Source organism: Colobus angolensis, unplaced genomic scaffold (assembly GCF_000951035.1).
Source record: "Colobus angolensis palliatus isolate OR3802 unplaced genomic scaffold, Cang.pa_1.0 Scaffold21, whole genome shotgun sequence".
Classification (NCBI taxonomy): domain Eukaryota; kingdom Metazoa; phylum Chordata; class Mammalia; order Primates; family Cercopithecidae; genus Colobus; species Colobus angolensis.
Genome location: NW_012115266.1, coordinates 2,352,273 through 2,364,464, shown reverse-complemented (window position 1 = coordinate 2,364,464; position 12,192 = coordinate 2,352,273). Strand labels below are relative to the sequence as shown.

The 12,192-nt window shown below is 48.7% G+C and overlaps 1 protein-coding gene across 2 annotated transcripts in view; it reads right to left on the bottom strand.

The window, feature by feature from the left end:
• The window catches only part of ALDH3B2 (aldehyde dehydrogenase 3 family, member B2), a 13,991-nt gene extending 11,312 nt beyond the window's left edge, over window positions 1-2,679 (bottom strand). The window contains exons 1-2 of one of the 2 annotated variants that reach the window (XM_011942336.1): window positions 2,532-2,679; window positions 2,276-2,445 (exon numbers count right to left, since the gene is read on the bottom strand). In XM_011942336.1, the coding sequence (XP_011797726.1) occupies window positions 2,276-2,445; window positions 2,532-2,591 (230 nt within the window). In that variant the 5' untranslated portion in view covers window positions 2,592-2,679. Of the gene's footprint in view, window positions 1-2,275 lie in introns of both variants that reach the window. The other variant, XM_011942337.1, reaches the window with a different exon arrangement.
• Between the last annotated feature and the right edge of the window lie 9,513 nt (window positions 2,680-12,192).

Sequence of the window (12,192 nt, the reverse complement as noted above, 5' to 3'; positions counted from 1 at the left end):
GATTACAGGCGTGAGCCACTGCGCCCAGCCTTGTTACATCTCCTGTCTCCCTAAAATGTGTAAAACCAAGCTGTGCCCCGACCACCTTGGGCACATGTCGTCAGGACATCCCCAGGCTGTGTCACAGGTGCACGTCCCCAACTTTGGCAAAATAAACTTTTTTTTTTTCTTTGAGATGGAGTCTCGTTCTGTCACCAAGGCTGGAGTGCAAGTGGCGTGATCTCAGCTCACTGCAACCTCTACCTCCCGTGTTCAAGTGATTCTCCTGCCTCAGTCGCCAGAGTAGCTGGGATTACAGGCGTGCGCCCCCATGCCCAGCCAATTTTTGTAACTTTTAGTAGCAACAGGATTTCACCATGTTGGCCAGGCTGGTTTCAAACTCCTGTCCTCAAGTGATCCACCTGCCTCAGCCTCCTAAAGTGCTGGGATTACAGACGTGAGCCACAACACCTGGCCACAAAATGAACTTTCTTTTGTTCACACTCTGTTCACACAGGCTGGAGTGCTGTGGTGTGATCTCGGCTCACTGCAAACTCCACCTCCTGGGTTCACGCCATTCTCCAGCCTCACCCTCCTGAGTAGCTGGGACTACAGGCGCCTGCCACCACACCTGGCTTATGTTTTGTATTTTTAGTAGAGACGGGGTTTCACCGTGTTAGCCAGGATAGTCTCGATCTCCTGACCTTGTGATCCACCCACCTCGGCCTCCCAAAGTGCTGGGATTACAGGCAAAATAAACTTTCTAAATTAATTGAGACCTGTCTCAGATTTTCTGCGTTTACACTGGGGACCCCCGGCTGCTCACCAGGCGGTTCCTGACTGGACCTGGGTCACATAGGTGACCACTCCAGACTTGGCCAGCCCTCACGGAGCTCACAGTCCACACATGGAACAATTATATCATTAGAAACATGATCGGTGTGGCCTGGATTTCTTCCAGAGGTGGCCAGAGACCAACTCCTGGCTCTGACCGCCATGGGGAAGTCGTAGGGGAGGGCCTCTTGGAGGGCCGGCGATCTGGACAGAGGGACCAACATGTGCAAAAGCCCTGTAGGGGTAGATGCTGAGAAATAAGACACAGCGGCAAGTGGAGGCCTGATGGGACCTGTCATATGGAGAGGGACTCATTCCCTTGGCAGTGGCCACGCCTGGTACAGGGCCCAGAAGGAAGTCAGAGCTGGCATCTGAGGCCAGGCAGCTGGCATGCACATCTCATTTAAGCCTCACAGCTATTATTATTACCCAGTTGGAAGGACGGGGAAACCGAGGCTCTGAGAGACGACCTGACTTGCCCTCCTCACAGCCTCAGTGTGAGGAGGGAGGCCCCCCAGCCCCTCTCCTCACACCAGCCCTGTGAGTACAGTGACCACATGCCAGTGTGTGCCTTGCGCCTTTCACTGTCTTCTCAACATCTTCCTGCAGTTTCCAGACTTTCTTTCTTTCTTTTTTTTTTTTTTTTTGAGACGGAGTCTCGCTCTGCTGCCCAGGCTGGAGTGCAGTGGCCGGATCTCAGCTCACTGCAAGCTCCGCCTCCCGGGTTTACACCATTCTCCTGCCTCAGTCTCCTGAGTAGCTGGAACTACAAGCGCCCGCCACCTCGCCCGGCTAGTTTTTTTGTATTTTTTAGTAGAGATGGGGTTTCACCGTGTTAGCCAGGATGGTCTTGATCTCCTGACCTCATGATCCGCCCGTCTTGGCCTCCCAAAGTGCTGGGATCACAGGCTTGAGCCACCGCGCCCGGCCGCAGTTTCCAGACTTTCTAAATGCGAATGTAGTATTTCTAGAACCAGAAACAAGCAATGCATGTTGCTTTTAAAATCTGAAACCAAAGATCCGACTTTCGCCTCAACTTCCAAGAAGCTCACTGCTTCCAATCCCCGATTCTCTGGCACCTCCTGATCACAGCCCTGGTGCCCCCCACCGAGTCCTTGTCTGTCCACAAAGCTGCCTTCTCCCCTAACCTGGGAGCTCCTCAAAGGGAGGACAGGGTCTGTCCCCATCCCTGGGGCTCCTGGGGAACAGGCTTCATTTCCGGGGGTGCTTCCCGGGAGCCTGCCACAGGGCAAGGTGAGGCTCAGAAGGCACCAGTGCCCACCTCCCTCTCCTGAGCAAGGCCTGTGCCTATGGCCCTGTGGCCACAGGCCCCTTGGTAGGCTCGCCCCCTGATCCACGTGCCATGGGCACACATCCCCTTCCCTCCATGCCCCTGGTTCCCACCAGTGCCCTTTACCTTGAGCTCCCTCTGCCCGGCCCTCACCCCTGTGCCCCCACATACCCCAGCGTGGGCTCTGCCCCTGGGTTCTTCACTGCACCTCCACCCCCTTTCTTGGACATGCTGCCTTCAGATGCGCAGGCTCTGCTCCTACCCCAGGCCTCAGCCCTGCTCTGCTGACTGCGATCCTCCCGGGAGCCTGGCAGCTCCCAAACCAACTCCCGTGCCCACGCCTGGCAATGGGGTAATCATTGGGGTGATGCTCAGGGTTACCCAATAGGCGTGGGGCAGGGCTGCACGTCCTAATTACGACACCTACCTTTTTCTCACTGCCAGGATCTAGAGCTGCTCTGTGTCTGCCCTGTTCTTCCAGGGCCATGCCCTCAGGGACCACACTGCACAGCCGGCTTGGGAACAGGTTGGACAAGTCAAGGCTGTCTGAAGCTTTGCTGTGTGGTTACTGGAATGGGCTAGCAGGGAGTTACCTGATCAGGAAAAAAGATCCCCAGGGGAAGGTCACAGTATGAAAATATCAGCAAGATCCTGGTGGCAAATGTTGCCTCCACCAGGAAGTCCTCCTAGGACCCAGCCACAGTGGTCCCATTGCCACCCATAGTCCCACCTACGGTCTCTATGCTAAATCTTCATCTCCCTCCTCTCCTCACTCTTCAGGGTTCACAGGTCAAGATGAGCAACTGTGGCTCTATTTCCACTCTCAATGTGCCCAGCTGGCATAGTCAGGGCAAAAGAAGGGGCCGAGACCTTTGCAGAGAGAACCTTGATGGGCGATGGCACCTGTAGCTCTTGGACGGTGCATTGTTCATTAGTTTATTTATTTACTGTGCAACTGTGGGTAAGTTACTTAATGTCTCTGAGCCTTTCAGAAGTTAACAGTAACACCTAATTGCTGTGGTTCTTGAGAGGGTCATAGAGGGAGACGTGAGAATGGAAAAGGCAGATCACAGCTCCTAGCACAAAATCAGTGCCCCTCAACGTTGCCTGTTAATGTTTCCACAAGTATTTGCTGAGCACCTTCTAGGTTCCCCGGGGCAGAATGAGCTCAGGTCCCACTATTGTCCTTCATGGATGGCGTGACCCTGTCCCCACCCCACCTTCCCCCGAGCCTGAGGCCAACCACACGCCCTGCTGAGGGCTGTAGAGAGTCTCTTGGCAGAGTGTGCAGCCCTGTGGGCAGGAGGGACATCTGAGATAACCCTTGGTTGTGACTGGAGCCAGCCCAGTGGAGGCCACAGCCTGCGACCAAGCCCTGGCCCTGGAATCCTCGGTAGCTAAAGATGTAAATGCCAATGTGACACCAGGAACCAACCTTGGGATGGGGAAGGGGACACAGGGCAGAATCCTAGGGCCCATCTAAGAGCAGCAGATGGGTTATGGCCACTGGGGAGGTCCACTGCCGCCAAACCACGGAATTGTACACTGTAAATGGCTGAGTTGTATGGGATATGAATTCTATCTCAGAAGCTGTTTTGCTTTGTTTTGTTAAACTGAACTGACAAGAAGCCTGAATAGGCTACAAATAAATTAAAAGACGGTCCACCTCAGTAGCAACTGTTAAAATGTAAAATAGGCCCGGTGCAGTGGCTCACACCTGTAATCCCAGTACTTTTGGGAGGCCAAGGCTGGTGGATCACTTGAGGTTAGGAGTTGCAGATCAGCCTGGCCAGCATGATGAAACCCTGTCTCTACTAAAAATACAAAAAATTAGCCAGGTGTAGTGGCATGTTCCTGTAATTCCAGCTACTCAGAAGGCTGATCCCCTTTGACTGTAATTTTCCATTACCTACCCAGATCCTATAAAATGGCCCCACCCCTATCTCCCTTCGCTGACTCTTCCGACTCAGCCCGCCTGCACCCAGGTGATTTGCGGGAGAATTGCTGGAACCTGGGAGGCAGAGGTTGCAGTGAGCCGAGATCACACCATTTGCACTCCAGACTGGACAACAAGAGAAAATTGAAATCGTATCAAGCATGCTCTCAGACCACAGTGGAATAAAACTGGAAATCAACTCAAAAAAGAACCTTCGAAACCATGCAAATACCTGGAATTTAAATAACCTGCTCCTGAATGAGCATTGGGTAAAAAAAAAAATCAAGATGGAAATTTAAAAAAATTCTTCAAACTGAATGACAATAGTGACACAATCTATCAAAACCTCTAGGATATAGCTAAGGCTGTGCTAAGAGGAACGTTCATAGCCCTAAATGCCTACATCAAAAAGTCTGAAAGAGCACAGACAATCTAAGGACACATCTCAAGGGAGAGAGAAACAAGAACAAACCAGACCCAAACCCAGCAGAAGACAGGAAATAACCAAGATCAGAACAGAATTAAATGAAATGGAAACAGAAAAAAATATACAAAAGGTAAATGAAACAAAAAGCTTGTTCTTTGAAAAGATAAATAAAATTGATAGACCATTAGCAAGATTAACCAAGAAAAGAAGAGAGAAAATCCAAATAACCTCACTGAGGAATAAAACAGGAGAGATGACTGTCAGACCTCTGAGCCCAAGCCTGCATGTATACATCCAGATGGCCTGAAGCAAGTGAAGAATCACAAAAGAAGTGAAAATGGCCGGTTCCTGCCTTAACTGATGACATTGCCTTGTGAAATTCCTTCTCCTGGCTCAGAAGCTCCCCCCCTGAGCACCTTCTGACCCCCACCCCTGCCTGCTAAAGAACAACCCCCATTGACTGTAATTTTCCATTACCTACCCAAATCCTATAAAACGGCCCCACCCCTATCTCCCTTCGCTGACTCTTCCAATTCAGCCCACCTGCACCCAGGTGATTAAAAAGCTTCATTGCTCACACAAAGCCTGTTTGGTGGTCTCTTCACATGGACGTGCGTGAAATGTGGTGCCATGACTCGGATCAGGGGACGTCCCTTGGGAGATCAATCCCCTGCCCTCCTGCTCTTTGCTTCATGAGAAAGATCCACCCACTACCTCTGGTCCTCAGACCAACCAGCCCAAGGAACATCTCACCAATTTTAAATCAGGTAAGCGGCCTCTCTTTACTCTCTTCTCCAGCCTCTCTCACTATCCCTCAACCTCTTTCTCCTTTCAATCTTGGCACCATCCTTCAATCTCTCCCTTCTCTTAATTTCAATTCCTTTCATTTTCTGGTAGAGACAGAGGAGACACCGTGAACCCAAGACTCTGGCACCTGTCACAGACAAGGGAAGACAGTCTTCTCTTGGTGTTTAATCACTGTGGGGACGCCTGCTTGATTATTCACCCACATTTCAGAGGTGTCTGATCACCACGGGGATGCCTGCCTTGATCCTTCACCCTTCATAAGCACCACTTTTGGGGGGCAAGCACCCCCCACTCCTTCTCTCTGTGTCTCCACCCTCTCTTTTCTCTGGACTTGCCACCTTCACTATGGGCAAACTTCCATGCTCCATTCCTTCTTCTCCCTTAGCCTGTGTTCTCAAGAACTTAAAACCTCTTCAACTCACACCTGACCTAAAACCTAAATGCCTAATTTTCTTCTACAATGCCGCTTGACCCCAATACAAACTCAACAGTTGTTCCAAATAGTCAGAAAACGGCACTTTCGATTTTTCCATGCTACAAGATCTAAATAATTCTTGTGGTAAAATGGGCAAATGGTCTGAGATGCCTGACGTCCAGGCATTCTTTTACACATCGGTCCCTCCCTAGTTTCTGTTCCCAATGCAACTCCTCCCAAATCTTCCTTCTTTCCCTCCCGCCTGTCCCCTCAGTCCCAATCCCAAGCATCACTGAGTCTTTCCAATCTTCGTTTTCTACGGACCCATCTGACCTCTCCCCTCCTCCCCAGGCTGCTCCTCGCCAGGTGGAGCCAGGTCCCAATTCTTCCTCAGCCTCTGCTCCTCCACCCTATAATCCTTTTATCACCTCCCCTCCTCACACCTGGTCCGGCTTACAGTTTCTAGCCCTCCCTCACCTGCCCAACAATTTCCTTTTAAAGAAGTGGCTGGAGCTAAAGGCATAGTCAAGGTTAATGCTCCTTTTTCTTTTTTTTTTTGAGACGGAGTCTGGCTGTGTCGCCCAGGCTGGAGTGCAGTTGCCGGATCTCAGCTCTCTGCAAGCTCCGCCTCTTGGGTTCACGCCATTCTCCTGCCTCAGCCTCCCAAGTGGCTGGGACTACAGGCGCCTGCCACCACGCCCGGCTAATTTTTTGTATTTTTAGTAGAGACGGGGTTTCACCATGTTGGCCAGGATGGTCTCGTTCTCCTGACCTCGTGATCCGCCTGTCTCGGCCTCCCAAAGTGCTGGGATTACAGGCATGAGCCACCATGCCCGGCGGCTCCTTTTTCTTTATCTGACCTCTCCCAAATCAGTTAGCGTTTAGGCTCTTTTTCATCAAATATAAAACCCCAGCCCAGTTCATGGCTCATTTGGCAGCAACCCTGAAACACTTTACAGCCCTAGACCCTAAAAGGTCAAAAGGCCATCTTACTCTCAATATACATTTCATTACCCAATCTGCTCCTGATGTTAAATAAAATTCCAACAATTAAATTCCGACCCTCCAACCCCACAACAGGACTTAATTAACCCGCCTTCAAGGTGTACAATAATAGAGTAGAGGCAGCCAAGTAGCAACATATTTCTGAGTTGCAATTCTTTGCCTCCACTGTGAGAGAAACCCCAGCCACACCTCCAGCACACATGAACTTCAAAATGCCTAAGCTGCAGCAGTCAAGCCTTCCTACAGGACCTTCTCCATCAGGATCTTGCTTCAAGTGCTAGAAATCTGGCCACTGGGCCGAGGAATGCCCTCAGCCCAGGATTCCTCCTAAACCTTTTCCCATCTGTGCAGGACCCCACTGGAAATCAAACTGTCCAACTCACCCAGCAGCCACGCCCAGAGCCCCTGGAACTCTGGCTCAAGGCTCTCTGACAACTTCCCACATCTTCTCAACTTAGGGGTTGAAGACTGACGCTGTCCGATCACCTCGAAGCTTCCTGGACCATCACAGATGCTTTGGATAACTCTTACAGTACAGGGTACCATCCCCTTCTTAATCAATATGGACGCTACCCACTCCACATTACCTTCTTTTCAAGGGCCTGTTTCTCTTATCTCCATAACTGTTGTGGGTATTGATGGCCATGCTTCTAATCCTCTTAAAACTCCCGAACTCTGGTGCCAACTTGGACAATTTTCTTTTATGCACTCTTTTTTAGTTATCCCCACCTACCTAGTTCCCTTATTAGGCTGAGATATTTTAACAAACTTATCTGCTTCCCTGACTATTTCTGGACTACAGCCACACCTCATTGCTGCCCTTTTCCCCAGTTCTAAGCCTCCTTCACATCCTCCCCTTGCATCTCCCCACCTTGATCCACAAGTATAGGACACCTCTACTCCCTCCTTGGCGACTGATCATTCACCCCTTACCATCCCATCCCATTAAAACCTAATCACCCTTACACCGCTCAACACCAATATCCCATCCCACGGCATGCTTTAAAAGGATTAAAGCACCAGGCATGGTGGCTCACGCCTGTAATCCCTGCACTTTGGGAGGCGGAGGTGGGCAGATCATGAGGTCAGGAGATCGAGACCATCCTGGCTAACACGGTGAAACCCCGTCTCTACTAAAAATACAAAAAATTAACTGGGTGCAGTGGCAGGCACCTGTAGTCCCAGCTACTCAGAAGGCTGAGGCAGGAGAATGGTGTGAACCCAGGAGGCGGAGCTTTCAGTGAGCCGAGATCACGCCACTGCACTCCAGCCTGGGTGACAGAATGAGACTCTGCCTCAAAAAACAAAAACAAAAACGGATTAAAGCCTGTTATCACTTGCCTGTTACAGCATGAGCTTTTAATGCCTATAAACTCTCCTTACAATTCCCCCATTTTACCTGTTCAAAAACCCAACAGGTCTTACAGCTTAGTTCAGGATCTGTGCCTTATTAACCAAATGGTTTTGCCTATCCACTCCATGGTGCCAAACCCATATACTCTCCTATCCTCAATATCTCCCTCCACAACCCCTCCACAACCCATTATTCTGTTTTGGATCTCAAACATGCTTTCTTTACTATTCCTTTACACCCTTCATTCCAGCCTCTCTTCGCTTTCACTTGGACTGACCCTGACACTCCTCAGGCTCAGCAAATTACCTGGGCTGTACTGCCGCAAGGTTCACGGACAGCCCCCATTACTTCAGTCAGGCCCAAATTTCTTCCTTATCCATTACTTATCTTGGCATAATTCTTCATAAAAACACATATGCTCTCCCTGCCGATTGTGTCCTACTGATCTCTCAAAGCCCAACCCCTTCTACAAAACAACAACTCCTTTCCTTCCTGGGCATGGTTGGATACTTTCGCCTTTGGATACCTGGTTTTGCCATCCTAACAAAACCATTATATAAACTCACAAAAGGAAACCTAGCTGACCCCATAGATCCTAAATCCTTTCCCTACTCCTCTTTCCATTCAATGAAGACAGCTTTTGAGACTGCTCCCACACTAGCTCTCCCTGACTCATCCCAATCCTTTTTTCATTACACACAGCCAAAGTGCAGGGCTGTGTGGTTGAAATTCTTACACAAGGACCGGGACCGTGCCTTGTGGCCTTTTCATCCAAACAACTTGACCTTATTGTTTTAGCCTAGCCCTCATGTTTGAATGCGGCAGCTGCCACTGCCTTAATACTTTTAGAGACCCTCAATGTGGGGAAAAGAAAGAGAGATCAGACTATTACTGTGTCTATGTAGAAAGAAGTAGACATAAGAGACTCCATTTTGTTCTGTACTAAGAGAAATTCTTCTGCCTTGAGATGCTGTTAATATGTAACCCTAGCTCCAACCCTGTGCTGGCAGAGACATGTGCTGTGTTGACTCAAGGTTTAATGGATTTAGGGCTATGCAGGATGTGCGTTGTTAAAAGGCAGTATGCTTGTTAAAAGTCATCACCATTCTCTAATCTCAAGTACCCAGGGACACAATACACTGCGGAAGGCCGCAGGGACCTCCGCCTAGGAAAGCCAGGTATTGTCCAAGGTTTCTCCCCATATGGTAGCCTGAGATATGGCCTCGTGGGAAGGGAAGGACCTGACTGTCCCCTAGCCTGACACTCTTAAAGGGTCTGTGCTGAGGAGGATGAGTGAAAGAGGAAGGCCTCTTTGCAGCTGAGGTAAGAGGAAGGCATCTGTCTCCTACTCGTCCCCGGGCAATGGAAAGTCTTGGTGTAAAACCCGATTGTATGTTCTATTTACTGAGATAGGAGAAAACCACCTTAGGGCTTGAGGTGAGACATGCTGGCGGCAATACTGCTCTTTAATGTACTGAGATATTTGTATAGGTGCACATCAAGGCACAGCACCTTTCCTTAAACTGATTTGTGATACAGAGACCTTTGTTCACACATTTTCCTGCTGATCCTCTCCACAGTATGACCCTATTGTCCTGCCACTTCCCCCTCTCTGAGATGGTAGAGATAATGATGAACAAACACTGAGGGAACTCAGAGACAGGTCCCTGCACGGGTCCTCCATATGCTGAGCGCCGGTCCCCTGGGCCCACTTTTTTTCTCTATTCTTTGTCTCTGTGTCTCTTTCTTTTCTCAGTCTCTAGTCCCACCTGATGAGACATGCCCATACGTGAGGGGCAGGCCACCCCTTCATCTGGTGCCCAACGTGGGTGCTTTTCTCTAGGGTGAAGGTACGCTCGAGCGTGAACATTGAGGACAAGTCAATGAGAGATTCCCGAGTACATCTACGATCAGCCTTGCGGTAAGCTTCTGTCTCCCACTCGTCCCTGGGCAATGGAAAGTCTTGGTGTAAAACCCGATTGTATGTTCTATTTACTGAGATAGGAGAAAACCACCTTAGGGCTGGAGGTGAGACATGCTGGCGGCAATACTGCTCTTTACCCTGTGCTCAGAAGAACATAGGGTAACAATGGGACAAGCTGAAAGTAAATATGCCTCTATTCTTAGCTCTATTAAAATTCTTTTAAGAAGGGGGGAGTTAGAGTCTCTACAAAAAATCTAATCACGCTATTTCAAATGATAGAACAATTCTGCCCATGGTTTCCAGAACAGGGAACTTTAGATCTAAAATATTGGGGAAAAAATTGGCAAAGAATTAAAACAAACAAGTAGGGAGGGTAAAATCATCCCACTTACAGTGTGGAATGATCGGACCATTATTAAAGCAGTTTTAGAATGGTTTCAAACAGGAGAAGATAGCGTTTCAGTTTCTGATGTCCCTGAAAGCTGTGTAATAGATTGTGATGAAGAGGCAGGGATAGAATCCCGGAAAGGAATGGAAAGTTCACATTGTAAATATGTAGCAGAGCCGGCAATGGCTCGGTCAACGTTAAATGTTGACTACAATCAATTACAGGAGGTGATATATCTTGAAACATTAGAATTAGAAGAGAAAGGTCCAGAATTAGCAGGGCCATCAGAGTCTAAATCACAATGGCCAACTCCTCTTCCAGCAGTTCAGATGCTGGTAACATTACAACCTCAAATGCAGGTGAGACAAGTACAGACCCCAAGAGAATATCAAATAGAGAAAGAGTCTCTGTCATGGCAATGCTAATCCAAATACAGTATCCACAATATCAGCCGGTAGAAAATAAGACCCAACCGCCAGTAGTCTATCAATACTGGCCGCCAGCCGAACTTCAGTATCCGCCGCCGGCAGAAAATCGGTATAGGCAGCCAGGAATGCTTCCAGCACCACAGGGCAGGGCGCTATAGCCTCAGCCGCCCACTATGAGACTTCGTCCTACAGCACCACCTAGTGGACAGGGCGGTGCATTACATAAAATTATTGGTAAAGCAAGAAAACAAGGAGATACTGAGGGGTGGTAATTCCCAGTAATACTAGAGCCAATACCACCTGGAGAAGAGGCCCAAGAGGGAGCGCCTCCCTTAGCTGAGACCAGATATGAGTCTTTTTGAATAAAAATGCTAAAAGATATGAAAGAGGAAGTAAAACAGTATGGAGCCAACTCCCCTCATATGAGGACATTATTAGATTCCATTGCTCATGGACATAGACTTATTACTTATGATTGGGAGATTTTGGCCAAATCATCACTCTCACCCTCTCAATTTTTACAATTTAAGACTTGGTGGATTGATGGGGCACAAGAACAGGTCCGAAGAAACAGGGCTGCCAATCCTCCAGTTAACATAGATGCAGATCAAGTATTAGGAACAGGTAAAAATTGGATCACTACTAATCAACAAGCAATAATGCAGAATGAGGCCATTGAGCAAGTTAGAACTATCTGCCTTAGAGCCGGGGAAAAAAATCCAAGACCCAGGAACCGCCTGCCCCTCATTCAATACAATAAGACAAGGCTCTAAAGAGCCCTACCCTGATTTTGGAGCAAGGCTCCAAAACGCGCTCAAAAATCAATTACCAATGAAAATGCCCGTAAGGTCATAGTGGAGTTGATGGCATACAAAAACGCCAATCCTGGATGGCAATCAGCCATTAAGCCATTAAAAGGACAGGTCCCGGCAGGATCAGATGTAATCTCAGAGAACATAAAAGCCTGTGATGGAATTGGAGGAGCTATGCATAAAACTGTGCTTATGGCTCAAGCAATAATGGGAGTTGCTTTAGGAGGACAAGTTAGAACATTTGGGGGAAAATGTTATAATTATGATCAAATTGGTCATCTAAAAAAGAATTTCCCAGTCTCAAATAAACAAAATATAACAACTCAAGCTACTACAACAACAGATAAAGAGCCACCTGGCCTATGTCCAAGATGTAAAAAAGGAAAACATTGGGCTAATCAATGTCGTTGTAAATTTGATAAAAATGGGCAACCATGGTCGGGAATGTCAGGCCCTACAACACACTGGGGCATTCCCAGTTCAGCCCGTTGTTCCTCGGGGTTTTCAGGGACAACAACTCCACTGTCACAAGTGCCTCAGGGAATGCGCCAGTTCCCACAATACAGCAACTGTTCCCCGCCACAAGCAGCAG